This window comes from Tauraco erythrolophus, chromosome 19 (genome assembly GCF_009769465.1).
Source record: "Tauraco erythrolophus isolate bTauEry1 chromosome 19, bTauEry1.pri, whole genome shotgun sequence".
Taxonomy (NCBI): Eukaryota; Metazoa; Chordata; class Aves; order Musophagiformes; family Musophagidae; genus Tauraco; species Tauraco erythrolophus.
The window spans coordinates 12,624,707-12,641,887 of NC_141483.1; the positions used below are offsets into that span (position 1 = coordinate 12,624,707).

Here is a 17,181-nt window from a genome sequence, read left to right on the forward strand (position 1 = left end):
TGAAATGAGTCAGGCAACACAACAAAGCAGACGATTCTGAACTCAGTAACAGAAGGGTGATAATGCAGATTCTTGCTCAAATAGTGACTACTTCAAGGGGATACTTATGTCACTAGAAGATCCAAAGACCACAGCCTCCTACTGTGTTCTATGGATGATTTAAAATGATCTAATAGGCAGTTCAAGAACCATTCCAGCCAACGGACTGCAGAAGTTTAAGACAGAAAAGGATAAGCCTGTTAAAAAAACACCTTCTCATATATTGGCGTAAATATTATATGAATAAACCTTCGTTCTCACCATTGATAGATGTCCACCAAGATTTCACACAAACCTTGTAAGTCTGAATGAATGTACAAATACAGAAATGTTGAAACATAATTATTCTGAGTGTGAAAATTGAGCTGGAAATGTATCTTTGTATGTTAGAGGAGAAAGTTTTAAGCAGAAAAATCTGAAGCCACCTTAATCTACATATTTTCATCTTTGCAAGTTGCTTATATGTAAGTAAACTACCCAAATTGTCCCATAATTCTTCAAGGTATAAAACTGCTGTCATTCTCTCCTGTGTTTTAAGATACAATTTGGAGCGTTTTCCAGTTTGCACAACAGCCAAAACTGAACGCATTGTCTGAGAACTTGGCTCTTATCCTTCTTTTTCCTACTTGATTGTATAGCTACATTCTGATAAAATCCTTCTTAAAGGAAAATACTGCCTTGAAAATGATGTGATGGACTGTGTTTTCCCCTGCACTGCTCTCACACTTTTTCACCTGTGTCACTGCTAACCAATTTTCTTGGACAGGTAAACCCAGTGACACTTTCCGTTCCTTCAGCAGATCTGCTCACTTAGTCTGACTTAGTCAATTTAGTTTAGAAAAGAAAACTGCGTGCACCATGTTTTAGATTAATGAAGCAACGTCGTGGTTAGACAAGTCTGTAGTCCGACTGCAAGATCCGAGTGCAACAGTTGGTAATGTTGCTCTTGCAAATTAGTTGCCACAGTAATAGTCAGTGACTACTAAAAATTGAAAGAAATTACTCACCAATGCCTTGTCTGTTTCATTAATCAGCCTGTCATGGAAAACCCTCAGGCACTCATTTCTCCATACTCTCACCATCTGGGTCACCATTTGAAACCTACATTAAAATTGAAATATCAGACTGCACCACATGAGCTGACATGATTCCTAAGGCCATATGGTTAATAACACTGACCAAAGTCTGGACTGACTTTTTTTTCTACTCTTTTCAGTTTTGTTCTTTTCCTAAGGGCAAATAATTAATTTGCTTGCATTTTTACCTCAGGATATCTTATTTAAGAATAACACATCAGTGTTTGTCATCAAGAGTAGCATCACAATTTAGGATGTTCCTGAACATTTTCTCATTGTGGTGACGGTTTAATGAAAAGTGACCAAATGTGACTGATTTCATGTACCACATTACCTTATCTTCACCCAGATTCATCCAATATAAATAGGTGTAGGACCACTGAAGACAATTTTTCTATTCTTACCTCTCTGGAGTTGTAAGAATAAGTCCATTATAGACCCTGGAAAGATCCCGCAGGTTAAAAATGTAATGGAATTTGGAAGGAGTAGGTGGTAGGTCACGAATAATCATTTTATACAGCTCCAAAGTACACACAGTAATCTTGTCAGAGATGGCTGATATGGACTCATTAAACGTCTGCAAACATGAAAAAGAAGAGGTGTTTTCATGAGACTGCCCAGAGAGAACTCAATGCTATTAAACATATTCTGCTTTCCAGCTTTTAACCCTGCTTGGTATATTTCAAATAACTAGGAGCAAATATTTTCAGAAATTCATATTCCTCATAATGCTTTGGGCAGGGCCCATCCTCACTCCTGAGCTTGCGCAGTGCTGAAGATAACATAGAACCCTGTGACTGGGACTTCCTCAGCACTTCTAGAGCAGAAAAATGAACTGCTCTTTTCTTGCATAATGTTGCAGGTTACTTGCTAGCAATGCAGTCTACTGCATCATCTCAAATTTTTCAGTCATTCAGGAGTTTGCTGTCCTCTGCGTATTTGGTTACAGGAACCCTAACCAAATTGTTCACACGTTTCAACCTATGAAAAGCACCAAGTTTATAAATTATCTGCCGGCTTGAATGTTTACATATTACTCAAAAATTTGGCAAAATAGCGTAAATCCATCTCTTGAGAAGGAGGAGAGGTAGGGAAAGGTTTGCATGAGGTTCTAAATAAGAAGAAAGCCTGACAACAGAAAATTTCAGCTCTTGCGATAACACAATGTCTATTTACAAATAATAAACCTGTTCAGCAATCCTTTAAAAACAGTGAAATTACCGCTGTGTGGCCTTTCAGGATGGAGGCATAGATCAAATGCAGCGATTGCTCAGATGGAAAAGGTACGTTAAAAACACTGAAGAGTGAGATGAACCGAGGGTCAACTTCATTGTGACCTCCTCCAGCTTTCCCCATGGCAGCAATAAAACCCAGGTCTCGAAGAAGTTTACAGTTCATATCCTTACCACGGTCATACAAGAAACCTTTTTCTAGCAGCAGCTTCAACAGCGCAATGGGTTGCTGCGTGCCGTACTCATCAACCTTTGTAACACAAAAGAGTCAAGACATTTAGAGCACAGGACATCAGCACGCCAAGTACTGCTATAAATGTGGAAATATTGTGCTCCATACTCAAGAGAACATTACAAGGACTAAGTGACACTTTGTAAAGCTCTAGCACTGACTGTGAACATTTATTCCAATGTCTTCTACGGGAAAAGTGCCTCTTCTCTAAGATAAACTAAATGCACACATACTCTTTTGCCCCATTTGTAAAGAGAAAGGGATGGTTTCTACAATGTACAACCTGTAGCCAGTATCGGGACACAGAAGCATGATTTTAATGGCATAAAGAAATGATCCAACAGTATCTCTCTTATATATAAGATAAATATTGCAACAGACAGAAACACCCCCTACTACACCCAAGTCCAACTCTTCTGAAGATCCTAAGCTGAAATCCATTCACTTACCATGAATCTCCTTGACTTGGGATTCACTGGATCTGTGTATGAAGGCACCACATCAGTGCCACCCCAAATGTTTCTATCCTACCTTGCAAACTATTGGCAGCTTACCCTTGGCATATTCATATCATCCATGAAAACAATGAGACGTTTTCCCATTGGAGGGCCGTAAGTGTCTTTAGTTCGTTTCTCTACGTTGGTCTCTAGATTTCTCTGAATGTCCATTGATGTCGTACGAGAAGAGAAGTTAATTACTAGCAGCAACTGTGAAAGGGAGGCAATGGATAAGAATGGATTTTTACCTGTTCTTTTTTTAACTAGAGCATGCAAAAAATATTCTTTATATTAGACTATCAGACATACAGGAAACACTTATTTGGTCCATTTATTCACTTGAATTACGGGTGACAAAGAAAAGTAATCCCATTCTTAGCACTTTAATAATATATATTTACTTTACAAAATTGAATCTGTACATTACAGAACAGAACAAAAAATCTTTGATCCTGAAGGATTTTCAGTCATTCACCCACTTTGGGTCGGAGCTTGCAGTTACGTTGCCAAAGTCAATATTGCTACCCACAGACTCAGGCTTCACAATGCAAATTTAACACAAGGACAAAGAATGAAAAAGCAGTTTTACAAACAAGGCAAAATGCTTCATACATACATTAAGGTCTTTGTTCAGATTGTTTAGGAAGTTTTGTGTAGTTGCTGTTTTAGATGTACCCGATTCGCCTACAAGAACAACTGGGCGTTTTATTTTTACCATCTGTTCTAGTAACCAAGTAGTGCGTGTTGTATCCACTGTAGGCACTGAAAAAGATCACAAATACCATAGCAGGTTAAATTAAAATGCAGTACAGCTGGGATTTATATTTATAGAATGGTGCTGGATCAGATTCTCAAGGTATTAACATGCAGTTGCACAAAGACAATCTGAAATATCAACTCTCTAATAATGGTGAAAGAAAATTTTAATTGCTCAACCATCTCTTTTCAGCTTTTATCACAGGGATGTTTTCTCCTACAGATATATTAAAAAAAGACATTATCTTCCATATAAGAGGGTCATGGACTGGTTAGGCTCCATTTAATTCCTATTTCAAGGATATAATCAGGATTTATTTGGATCATAAGCATTTTCCCAGAACTCTACAGAGACGAATTTCGTTCTATGTGAATAGCCTGTCATTAGGAGCAACTTTAGAGATCACAGAATTATCCCTTGTGTCAGTGAAGTTAACCTGTGCTTGCTGAAGTATTACTATAAAGTAACCTGCAGTAATTTGTTCTTAACTATGAAAAGCTCCTGTCACCATTACACAGTTCTTGAAGTAAAAAACAGTAACAGCATTAAGAATGTAATTTTTACCTGCTGAGTACTTGAACCACGGAGTTGATATTTTTCCTAGAGTTTTTGGTAGAGCAGACTGAATTTTCTGCTATTCTGGCTTGTAAAAGGCATTGTTAGCTCATAATAAGCCTTATTAACTGAAACAAGCTTTTCATCCTTTCCTCATTTTGTTATTACACAGTGCTGTAAATATCAACTCTATTTCTGCTAAACTACTAAGACAACAACATTGAAGAAATCAATTTGTGCCATCACAAGAAATTGAACCTGAGTAGATGACCTTCAGTACGGAAAGAGGATGTGCCAGAGACTCAGTGGTGGTACGTTATAAATTAACGGCATATCATCACTATGTTTTATCTTACACTCACCTAGAATGTCAAGAAACTTCACTTGAGGCTTATGAATGTATTCAGGAACAAGTTTCATCCAAGGTACCCACTTTTTTTGAACTCCATCAAAATGAAAGTCATACAAAGTTGGCAGCTGACCTGCAAACCATTAAGCAACTGGAAGTTTTCTAGGATACTGAGATATTTCATAAAAAAATAATCTGATTGAGATGAAACTGAAGGGTAAGATTCTGGAGCAAGTTGGGCAACACTGTGTTCTGTTTACTTGTCGTTTAACCCAGTAAAACATCAACCAAAATCCTCCTAGTCCAGCACTTGGATCATACTATCACTTTTTAAGCACCTTCCATTGGCTTTCCTTTCACATTTTATTTTTCCTTTCACTGTTCATCTCTTCAGTCCTCCTTCTGTGAGGACAGACCAGTAGCTGAGAGCCATCTAGCATCAGTATCTCTATGTGGTTTTCAGTGAGAGTCCTTCAGAGAGCATATTTTGCAGCCAGGATAGCTAGGTGGAAGGAATAACAATGTTCTGCCTTCATGGAAACTAAAACTTTTCTAAGATAACCAATGGAATTTAGACTAAATTATGACAAGATCCTACCTGGCAGCTCCCCCGGCTTAGCCAGGATATTATCGTCACGAATGGTAGACATGCAGGAAATACGTTTAACATTTTCATCAAATTTAATTTTCCCAGTATCAAGAAGAGCAGCACCTAAGGAGGAATACAAAGCTTCCAAGAAAAAACACTCTAGAACATCAGGATCATCAGGCTGTACCACAACTAGAGCTTCCAGCATCGCAGTCAGCTGCACCACCTGTTGTAAAACGAGATAAAACCATAAATAGATTTGCCGTTTAGATGCATGAAAACTCTTCATATGTTTTCAGCTGATCAAGTGTTTGCTGATCTTTTGTCCTTACAGGTGTATCCACTGATCGGAATATTAATGACAGCAGAGCATTGTGAGGAACTGTTCCTTTTGTCTCTTGGTTCTCGTCACTAGCAAACTGACATTTCAGCATGGACTCCACTCCTGTGCTTTCTTTAGGAGGTTTTTACTCCCTCCATCATTCCATTTCTTTTTAGATAAATTTTTTCAACCTTTATACTCTTTTCCTTACCATATTTAAATCTGTTTGAGGAACAATGGTCTTCAGCTTTTCTCCATGTCTGCCATCCACAATTCCCTCTACAATCATATCAATAAGGTAGGGCACGTATTTTTGAAAGAGGCGATTCAATTCAACTCTCTCTTGCTGAGGAACAAAAAAGGACAATAATTCAGCACTCAGAACCCGGCAAGCTGATTTTTGACAGCAGAGCTTCCCCTAAACACCTGGCTGACCAAGTATGATTGTTCTTGCAGGAATCATTTGTACAAAGATATGGTACAGTCACATGAAGAAACATGACACTGGTGTATGGACTGGGTTTTTAGCAGGTGAGGATCTGCATTCATCAGGTGCTAGCAACTAAGTTGTCTTCATTCAGCTCCCTGTGGACTTGGGTTTTTAATTTAAATGTCAGAAACAAGGACCTAAGCAATCTCACTGTTAACTGTCTGGAGATCAGCTAAGCGGATTTCTTGGTTCTTCATTTCTCAGAAACAACCCGAAGTGAGAAAAGCTGGGAACTCTCTCTAGCCCTCTGCTGCAGGCCTGGTGATTAGATTTGTTGTCTGAAAAATCAGACTGCTTTTACGAAGGTTTTTTTACAAATGTCTACAGTTCAGTATTTAATACAGATACTCTCTGAAAAAGTGCAGAAATTCCCACCTCATTTCCTCTTCCTTGGATCCACTTCTGCCAGTAGGGCTCATATTTCAGATTTTTAGGATCTACAAAGACCATTCCACAGCGGGATACTGTGGCAGGAGATGCATACTGTAAGTCACCAACCTACAAAATAATCATACAAGATAATCACACACAAAGAACAGCCACAGTAACTGCTTTTCAGGCTTTGTAGACCCATCTGCTTCGAACCTTCCCCATGTACTGAACAGCACAGTCATGACTTACCTCAAACAACAAAGCACAGTGTGACTGCAGTCGAATCCGCTCCCCATTCGCCAGGGTCAGCAACTTGTTGTCATCCATGACAGAATTCATGTTTTCAACCCAGAGAGCATCCACATCTCCATCAAACAGAATGTACCTGTGGATACAGGAGCCAAGGGGCACTGACTAATTTCAATTTTACTAACATGTTTCAGAATTCAGATGTGCCACCAACAGTGTCAATGTCAGTCCAGGTGTTTTGAAGCCTCTCATTCATTTTTGATAATTGCCTAGTTTCCATCCACCTCACTGAGGCTAGAAATTTACAGAAGACAGAAAGACCTCTAGACAATTTCTGTTTCTTTAGCATTTGTTTTTTAAATAGTGCAGTATCAAATATTTAAAAAGAAAAATATGTAAAACTCAGTATCTAAAAATCATCACAATGATTTCTAGCTGTCTACCTTCGCTCTTTCTTGTCAGTAGGCCTGTTGATATCCCGAAAAATGTTCGACAGGACTCCATCGGTCCAGTCTCGTGTGGTAGGGTCAAGGATCCCATAAAGCTCAATCACACTCATAGCTTTAGGGTTCAGTGTGTAAAGCTTTGTCAATAATCCCAGTCTAAAGATAGAGCGAGAAAAGCACTATTAAAATGACACAATATCATCTCATGTTAACGCAAGCAAATACTATGGTCAGCTACTGATCCTGTCATGATTACACAGGGCTGAATAATGCAGCCTGTGCCATTTTACAACATTATTTCCATGTATCAAATTCCATACTCACTTGTTTTGGGCCTGGCACAAAGCATTAATGACAACTGACTTGCCACCTCCAGTAGGTCCAACTACCATTGTAGTGTGACGCGTTAGCATTGTCTCATACAGCTGAACTACTTTATCCACCTGAAAAATAAATATCGATTCAATAGACTGCTGTCCATAATTCTTCTATGGAGAAGATGAGCTGCTGGTCTGTCTCTAAAGTTTCCTGGAGCCACTCCAGAATGCAACAATGCATATCCAGCCTAATGTTTACAACAACAACTCAAGAAACTAATATTTTTTTATACCTGGACTGGTAAAACAACATAACCCGCTTCTTGCAGCACTTGTTCTACAGCATCATTAAAGTTAGGGTAGCGGACTCGAGGGCAATCCAGGCCAGGAAACAGGTCCGCGATTAAGCCAAGGAAGAGAGGTACATCTTCAAACACAAATTTAGGAAGATTCATATCTCGTAGAGCTCTCATCAGTACAACTTCCTAAACAAAACATAGCAGAATCAACCTTTACCAAATAGCTAACCAATTACCTAATATTTAGTAACTTCAAACATCTCTAAAAACTATCGCCTGATTACCTCAGTACAGATTTGAAAATGTTTTCTTAGCATTAGTTACTAGTTGAAAAAAGGTTAATTTACAAGGATTAAGCAGACCAACAGCTAAGAATAATACACTCCCTTTTTCTACCATATTAACCAAATGCCAAAGGACTGGAGTGGCCCACACCACAGCTTCCCTGATTTGATGTGAAAATAACCAACTGTTTTATGAACATACCCAAATTCTGTAGTCCCCATGAGAGCATCATTTAGACCTCAACTTCCCATCAACCTGCAATGTACACCTGTACATAACTCTATAGGAGAGTTTCCTTCAGCTGACTCCAAGTTTTTAAGAAGGAATTTGAGTAAGAATTTCCCTAGGCAACTGGGTGTCACAATCGTATAGAAATAAAAAAATAGGTGTAAAAGAAAGACATAAAAAGTGATACAGTATTGAAAAACTTTCATTTTTAAGTTTAATGTACTATTTGAGCTACTCAACTAACAACTGCATGACTGGAGCACTCGCTGTTCAAAAAAACCAACTTTCACTATTCATCCAGAGACATTCATCTGGCTATTTGCACCTGGGACTTAACAAGAAGTAAAATACCTCATTTTCTATAGATTTCACTACTTTGACTTGAGTTCTGCTGGTAATTTGCTGGCAGAGGGCATGATGAAACTCAGTAAGAACAAAGTGAAATAACAAGACAAATAACACCAGAGCTCCTATTTCCAACTCAGACAAACCACAGCAGATGTGTAAACACATCTTCTTCCTAATGAAAAGGATGATCTGCCCAGGGTAACTAAGTAGGAAATCTACCTCGCTGAGGTCTGCTGATCCTCTTTTCAGTTCTCCAGCCATCACCAACACTGACTTAAGGGCCCGCAGTCCAAAATCATAATGATGCTGTTTAGAAAGTTGTTCTTTTGCCAGCTTGTATAGCACTGTCATCTTTTTGGCAAGGATCTGTTTGAGATTTAAGTTTGAGAGTCACAAATGCATAAGTTGCAACCAAACGCTGGTCTGGTATACGCACATGCATACATGGGTATGTGTAGCAACAAAATTTTCTCACCTTTGCCATAAGGAACCCTTCAGAAAAGAGCATGATTTCACAGATTTGCTGAAGATCTGGTACAATAACAACCACAGGCCTGAACAATGCTTTTACAGACTCAGGCAGCTCAGTCCGGCCAGCATAACCAGGATTCATCGTAATAAAAATTCCCATACGACTATCAAGGGTGATTTCCTGTCCTTCAAACTAAAGGCATAAGAAAACGTTAGAACAATGTGTATTTGGAATTTAAATAAATAGTGCTATTTGCTTAAAGAGAAAAACAGCAATACTGGGGCACGCACTTCAGACAACATGTTAAAATATTTAGCTTTATATAGTCATCCAGACACAAAGAGTGGGACAAATGTATCTTGGATATAAACATCAAGACATTTCACAATCAAATCTTCTGTCTGAGGGTTTTGCATTCCAATAAACGTAAGTAAATGAAGCCTAACAATCCACATCAAATTACTCCTCTCCCTAAATTACTACTATATTATCCCATTTACTTACTATTATCCTGCTTAGCTTACTTTTATCTCACTTCACAAAGGATGATTAGGAAATCAGCAAGGATTTAACATCTCTGAAACCAAGGGTACATACTCTGGAGTTTGAAATGTTCAGCACAAACGAACTACAGAAGCAGCAGCCCTTTGATCTAATGATGAGGTCTAACCCTGAATCTTGGCCTCAAAACCAAGATCAGCCTTCACAATTACTTTTCTTTTTTAATGTTTACCTGAAATTTTTTCAACTGATTCATTAAAGCGTTTCGAATAGTCTGAATCTGAGAAGAAATGACTGAAAGCACAGAAGCATCGATACGATTGAATTCATCAAAGCATCCCCATGCTCCACACTGGGCGAGACCAGAGAAAATTTTACCAACTGCCTAACAAGAACAAGAAAAACATCTCAGCAATGAATACATAAAACATTCAGCACCAGAAAATTTTGCAGTATGCTAAAACTCTTAACGACTGAGTAAAACCTCTGGATATTTACATGTGCAGAAGCTAGCAACCTGTCATAAGGTCTTGCAATAATTACTTGTCAAGTGCAGATTGCCTATGATGAGCTTAAACATGTATCAGGTAATGATTGCTCCCTTGCTTGAAAGAACCTGAAATTTCTTCAGGAATTTATTCAAAATAGACATTTTTTACTATATTTTATTATCAATTGGCATGGTATTTCTTAGGGAGGCACATCTTCAGAAGTCCAGAACATGTCCTTGTCCTGGGCGCTGAAAAAGAGCAGTAAGTGGCACTTTATCAGAGCACACAGATCTTTAACTCTTACTTTGAAATCCATGCCTTCTCCACAGTTTGTCACTACACACAGCAAGCCCAGTGCTTTGGCCAGATCCTTGGTTGTTTCTGTTTTCCCTGTGCCTGCTGGCCCTGCTGGTGCTCCTCCCAAAAACATTGATAAAGCCTTTGGAGATAGACCAAAAAGCAAAGCAAAGCTTGGATTACATTCATATTAAGTTAGCAGCAGAATCACAAATGAACTTTTGGATACAAAAAGCCTTAAATTTTATCTGCGAATGCACTCTGTATTATCTTTGAGGCAATCAGTTAGAAGGACATCACAACTGATTTCAAACATATTAACCTTTGCATTGGCTTCTAGGAGATCACAGAAAGTGGCAACAAAACACTGATGTGATTGCCTAGAAATGCCTTTTTAAAGGGTTAGCAGTGAAACTCTCCTTGAACACACACCCACCTGTGTGAGTGTAAGGTAAATGCGGTCGGTAAGCGGGGTGATGACCAGACGCCCGTTCAAACCCATGTACTCGTAGCCATAGGAGAACGTCCCTGTGCACTGCCGCACGTTCAGCTCATCCGGCTCTCGGTCCCAGTAAAAACGCAGCTGGCTTTCCCATTCAAACTCCTGAGCCTGCAGAATGCTACACAAGAGAGACGTGAGGTAAAAAGATGGAAATACAGATTATGTATTTGGTATTTTCTCCACAGGTTGGGGGGGTTGGTGTTTACCTGTCTCTTACAAACGTATCGACAATGTCTCTGGCATGAACATCAATAATGAGAACAGTGTTGTATTTTTTCCTGTCGTTTTTGCTCAAAGGCATTGTGATGCGGGTAACCAGGTCATCGATTTGCTTATGCATTTTTTTAGCGTAAAGTTTCATTGCTTGTTTTTCTCCCTTCTTCACTTTCCGAAAGACATCCTCTACCTCCCAAGTCCACCACACCTGATTAGCAGCCAGCACCATCATGCCTTGGAAGAGTAACATCCAATCAACTCTACGGGAAATACACACAGTGAGGGAGTCTGAATTATTCTTATTATTTAGTTACTTATTCTAAGTAACTAAATCAGGACAGAAAACAGAAAGGAAGAAAAAGTTCCTCCTATTTCTGCAACAACTACAACATGAGCCAAACTTTGTACAGAGATGTACGGAATTCTATCAAGGTGTGTTGTAGCGTTTCAAAAGCCTAGGAAATATTGTGGTAGAAAAGCTGCCTATTCCATGTGAAAAGATTGCCAAGTGGAATTCATAGTGAGAAAAATATACTGTGCACACAACGCTGAAAATAAAAGCTCAGGACTTAGGAAATTAGGTATGATAGATAGCACAGTTTTTTCTGGGTCAGTTAAAACACGGCATACCCATGTATTCATATCCCTCCACGTACAGAAATATAGGCTAAATTGTGTAAAAATTAAAAAATTAAGTCTTTGTTTTTCTACTTCGCTACAGGCTCATAATAACATAGATGGTGTTTGTGTTATCCTTGACACTGATGGTTTCACCTGCTTCTGTCTTCACAGTATCGAAAAATAGCTTCCTTGGTAAGGAGTCTGTTTGTTCGTCTCATTTCTACCAGCACCGCTGTCATCCAGTTCTCCACTCTGCCTTCTGCAGCTACTGCCTGCCGGAACTCCATCACCTCCCCCTCAGCTGAAATCATGGCTGTTGCAACTTTCTCATCACTATCACCATCCTGAAACCTCAGGGAGGCTATGTTATCATACATCTGAAATGCACCAACAAAGAAATTCACTGGCATTTTAGAAACAAAGCTTCAAAGATGTAAGCGTACCTAGTTACCATTTAATCTTGAAATAAAATTTCCATGGACTCTAAAGAGAAATGGATCTGACTCAGAAGTAATCAAATACAAATGCTGATATATGGCTCAGCAGCCCAGCTGCAGAGTAAACAAGCAGATTATACGGCCCAAACAACATTGTTTTTTTTTCCTAGAAAATAAAATCTATCAGGAGCTATAAGAAGATTCTTTAATGATTGATCATTCTGGTGTATCTTGAATGTTCCTCTACCAACACTCCTCTACAGTAACTGCTGCTGGCCAGTATGAGAACTGGGGAAGACTATCGATCAGATATGATTTGGTTATTCAGAAGCTTCCTCAAGATGCTGCCAGGATGCTCTTTGTTTGCAATAAATATTAGTGCACCCTTCACAGCATGTACAATATAGTCTGTTAAACTTCTTCAAGCACCTAAAAGCACAAGGCGCTGTGGAAAGCCAGCCATTGTACCTTTATCATGTGTTCCTGGACACAAAGTGGGGTACTGCTGCCAAGGATACTAAGCAACTCCTCATCAGAGATAAAGAAAAATCTTGGGAAAGCATTTCGCTTGGAATCCAAATAATCATTCAAGCTTTTCTGACATTTCTCCAGCACATCGTTTATATGATGGAGGTCTGAGAGACGATTTGGGGCTTCACAGGATTTTTTTATTGTTGGTTCTTTTACAGTTTCATCCATTATCTACACAGGGAGAAAAGAAAGCTTAGAAAATACTGAACAGCGAAGCATTATGCTACATTATATTTAACTGGTGACAAAGCACACAAGCAGCACAAGCAGTATAGGTTCTTACAGAAGTGAATTAGACAGAATTTTGAATATGGCTTCCTATTGCTGCAATGCTGTATGCAAACATAGAGACTGTACGCTTCCAAAGCTGAGAGCATGGAGACACTACCGTAAAAGCAAGCGTAAGCAAGACAAGCCTGTATCCCAAGGCATGTAAACACAAGCATATACCTGACTTTGCTCCTGTATACAGTGGTTCTTCAAGGGAAGGACAAACATAGCACTCCAGAATCACAGTGCTATCTCAATTTTGCAGATGGGAGAAAGAAAAGTAAGCCATATGCATAGCGGGAGTATGTGTTCACTATGGGAACAGTGGCATTATACCAGCAAAGCCTTTTTAGCATGTGTGTAGGTCCTCAACCTATAGAAACACATCTAAGCTGCTTATTAACATCGTAAAGGTAAAAAGAACGATCACAAGTCAAGTCAGTTGACTTGCCTTTTTAAACATCCTGTCTACGCTGTCAAATATTTTGGCTTCCTCTGGAAGCTGAGATCTGATATCTCCACCAATAAAGATGCTCTCCAGGTACATCCATTTTCTCTGAACCACCATCCAGACCTAAGAATCAAACGTTACCATCAAAGAAAGAAAAATACAATACAAAATCCTGATTATAAATAATAAACATTAATTATTGAGTGTATATACTGTCCTCCCTACCTCAATTACTTCACTAATCAACGACAGGGTTTTTTCCCAGTGGTGAACGGTTGAAAGGAAAGGACCCACAAACCGACTGCCCAAAACGCTCTGAAGATTGACATTGTTGTCATCAAGAATCTCTAAAATTTCATCTACAGATCCCAGAATAAAGCCTCGCTTCTCGGTGCCTTTGAAATACATTTGTACAGTGAACTTTAGGTGCTCCCATGTTTCTGCTATTTCCTTCACACCCTGCATGTGAGCAGAAAAAGATGCACGTTTCAGTCTTCAAAAACTAGAGAACTATAATCTTAGCATAAAAATGAAACAATTCAGACAAATTTTTACACAGATTTTTCTAACTCTGGTTTATAAAGAAAGGTCTATTTCAAAACATCATGATGGCAACAGAACGGATCCTTCTTCAGGATCCTTTTTCATAGGCCAAACTTGTTTATTGTAATAACAGAAATACAATATACTACTGCCAAAGCCAAGACAGCTAGGAATCTGTGCCATATGGTAACTTATTAACAGAGCTATTCATCTTAGTTGCCAGCAGTTACATCATGGCAGCTCCTTGAAGATGGCTGAACTTGCTGCCATGTCAATACAAAAATCTCAAATAAAACAGGCTGTTGTCATCTCTGTCTTTTTACTTTTATTATGATTTTTCACATTACCTTCTCAATGCTAAGCTCCTTAACAGCAGTTCCGACTATTTCGCTGATAATATCTGAGTGTCTGTGAAGTTCCATAGCAAACATGTTCTCCAAAGTAAATGTTTCTGTTGTCATTTCAAAACTCGTTCCTGTTCTCTCCATAAGGCCTTGCCAATGTCTGTTTTAAATTGACACATCAACAATTGTACCAACCACCACGACAGAGTAAAAATGAAAACAACTGTAATTTAATAGATGTGAATGAAAGCATGTTTAGCACCCTACTGTTTCAACAAGAACCAGTATTTTTGATAAATAAAGTATCCTAGTCATCATAGTCACCTTGCATGCTATTACACAAGTTCATTAAGCAGAAAGCGAAGTTTCAAGCTTCAGGACATGGCATGACCCCAGTAACTGAAATTAAAAGTTCTAACAAAACAAACAAAATCTTCTTATATATAGAAAATGGATTCAAATAAATCAAAGCAAACCTTTCTCTTAAAGCTTCATTTTTCAAGTCGAGCAACAAAGGAATTGAGTCTTGAAATGCCTTCAATTTTGTTTCCAAGTGAAAGGCTACTGGCATACTGCGCACTTGCTTGGGCAGCTTTCGAAGGGCTTTAAGAAACCCTTCGATTCCTTCCTGAAGACACTGGACATTGAGGTTTATCCAGAGTGTCTGAGACCACTCCTTTTTAGCTGCCTGGGAACAAGGTCATGAGGAGGAAAAAAAAAAAAAATCATATTTCCTTTTAGTTCTAACAAAAAAAAAATATTTTTCCACTACAGTAGGATCTAGAAACCACAGTCAGGATGCAGAAGTAATTGTATTAATGTTTTACAAACAGAGGAAGAGACAGGTTCATGTCCAAGACAGATTCATAGCCAAACATAACCAGTTGTATATGAAATAGTCGAAAGGAGATACAGAGAACAGGAAAAGCACCCTTAAGAGCATACTTTACAGGGCATTTTAATTTTTGAAAAATAAAATTTATTAAAAAACAGTTATGATAAATTAAAGCCTGAGATACCCATTGTCACCTGTGCACTATCCAAAAGTAGTTCCACTGAAATGATCAGGAGACTTGTGCAGTAAAAAGTCATCCAGTAATTATTAGGGGGGAGGGAGGTCTGCTCCTATCTGATGTGTTTGGTTCACTAGAGGGGTATTGTTAGTCCTGTACCAACATCATGAAAATCATTTCATCCTGACAGTGTAATACTTACTCTTTGTAATTCATAAATTTCATAGATCTGCTTTAGACCTTTCATTTCATTCTGTGCTTTCACTAAGTCAGGGTACGCTGTAACCGGCAAGTCGAAAAGTTTCTCAACACTGCCCAGTTCCTGCTGAATTTTTTCCAGTTTTTCCATTTCTTTTTCAAAAACGGCCATGAGTTCCAATCCTGGGAAAGAGGAGGAATTCTTCCAGAAAAATGACCCCATCAATCATGCAGAATAAATAAGACAGCATTTGCATATATTCTGTAGAAGTTACAGTGCTACAAATGTCACGTTCCTAGCTGATCAGTTTATATGTCAATAAGGAAAGTACAATTTTCTTGTTTCACATAAAATTTGAAGAATTGTCTGAAGACTAATATTTTTAAGACATCACTTCACACACATTAATCCATTTACCTTTATCAAGATTTTCCCCAACAGCACCAGGCCCCTCAGTCATGAATTTATGGAAGAAATCTTCTGTCTCTTTGCTGTAGTCCTCAATTTGTTGCTGTGTAATCTAAAGAGAACAGTGTTTAAATTATTTTCCTTTCCATTTCTAGGTTTTCTCAATATTAATTACAAATATTACCTTCGTGAATGTTCTTTTTACGCCTCCAAGGTTGTGATCAACTTCTGATGCTTCAAAGAAGAGAGTCTCCCACTTTTCCTTAATCTTGTCAGCCATCTCTTGCTCTTCTTTAGCTACCTAAAACAAAACAAGTTACATCTATCAGAAGAAATAATTAACCACAAGAAAGTGAGGAATATGTGTTCACATTATAAATTTGCAAAACACAAAAAAAAGCATTGCAGTGATCTGAATCAGATCTAAACACTGCAATATATCCATTTTAAAGTGGAGATACTGTTTTGAGAAGACGGGTTGGACTAGTCAATCTCCAGACATCCCTTCTAACCTCAACAATACTGCAAGTCTATAAAATGTCTTGAAAGGAAAATATTAATTCATTCATATGTGAGGCATTTGTGTCCCTTGCTCAAATCTGAAATGTTTTACAAGACAAGACATAACATGCACTTACTGGAATATTGTACATTCCAAGAGTTCGGTATCTCTCCCAGATGTCTAAATATTTCAGTTCCACCTTGAAGGACATGCCTTTGATCTCTGCAATTGTGCCAAGGACAATTTTCAGATCTTCCAGGGTATCTGGAGGTCTCTTAAGACTCTGTGATAAGCTCTGTAAAAAGTAAAAATAATTTCCAGAAGCAACAGTGACAAAGCAGTTAGGCAGAATTATAATTATTAGTCAAACACAAAACACAAGTAAATAACATGCAGATTTTCATTTTTAGTCTAAGTGATAAAGATAACACACACATGCAAAAAAAAAAAAATCAACAAAAAGTAAACCCCAGTACAGAAGCAATGTTTTTGCCACAGCAAAATAGAAGTTTTAAGCAGCAGTTTAAAGGGAACTTCAGAATTACCAGTTATGAATCTTTTACCAGTACAGGAGTGAGAAAGTTCCAGATTTTCACTTTGCTACTCTCTCCCATTTCCCAGCTACAGCGAGGGACGGCCCACCTCTTTACATACGACACACCAAAACATAGCAGTAGCTTCAACCAATTTGAAGCATGGTT

General features: G+C 38.4%; 1 protein-coding gene across 2 annotated transcripts in view; it reads right to left on the reverse strand.

Annotated features, from left to right (window-relative positions):
• The window catches only part of DNAH10 (dynein axonemal heavy chain 10), a 56,075-nt gene that overhangs the window by 22,026 nt on the left and 16,868 nt on the right, over nt 1-17,181 (reverse strand). For both annotated transcript variants that reach the window (XM_086623826.1, XM_086623827.1), the window contains 29 exons: nt 16,617-16,775; nt 16,163-16,279; nt 15,988-16,090; nt 15,574-15,752; nt 14,835-15,046; nt 14,362-14,518; nt 13,697-13,930; nt 13,472-13,594; nt 12,688-12,921; nt 11,936-12,159; nt 11,152-11,421; nt 10,880-11,063; nt 10,451-10,585; nt 9,888-10,040; nt 9,158-9,346; nt 8,902-9,048; nt 7,816-8,007; nt 7,530-7,648; nt 7,203-7,361; nt 6,760-6,895; nt 6,514-6,636; nt 5,860-5,994; nt 5,336-5,552; nt 4,751-4,870; nt 3,693-3,838; nt 3,134-3,286; nt 2,337-2,597; nt 1,520-1,692; nt 1,047-1,140 (listed from right to left, as the gene is read on the reverse strand). In XM_086623826.1, the coding sequence (XP_086479952.1) occupies nt 1,047-1,140; nt 1,520-1,692; nt 2,337-2,597; nt 3,134-3,286; nt 3,693-3,838; nt 4,751-4,870; nt 5,336-5,552; nt 5,860-5,994; nt 6,514-6,636; nt 6,760-6,895; nt 7,203-7,361; nt 7,530-7,648; nt 7,816-8,007; nt 8,902-9,048; nt 9,158-9,346; nt 9,888-10,040; nt 10,451-10,585; nt 10,880-11,063; nt 11,152-11,421; nt 11,936-12,159; nt 12,688-12,921; nt 13,472-13,594; nt 13,697-13,930; nt 14,362-14,518; nt 14,835-15,046; nt 15,574-15,752; nt 15,988-16,090; nt 16,163-16,279; nt 16,617-16,775 (4,848 nt within the window). The remainder of the gene's footprint in view (nt 1-1,046; nt 1,141-1,519; nt 1,693-2,336; nt 2,598-3,133; nt 3,287-3,692; nt 3,839-4,750; nt 4,871-5,335; nt 5,553-5,859; nt 5,995-6,513; nt 6,637-6,759; nt 6,896-7,202; nt 7,362-7,529; nt 7,649-7,815; nt 8,008-8,901; nt 9,049-9,157; nt 9,347-9,887; nt 10,041-10,450; nt 10,586-10,879; nt 11,064-11,151; nt 11,422-11,935; nt 12,160-12,687; nt 12,922-13,471; nt 13,595-13,696; nt 13,931-14,361; nt 14,519-14,834; nt 15,047-15,573; nt 15,753-15,987; nt 16,091-16,162; nt 16,280-16,616; nt 16,776-17,181) is intronic.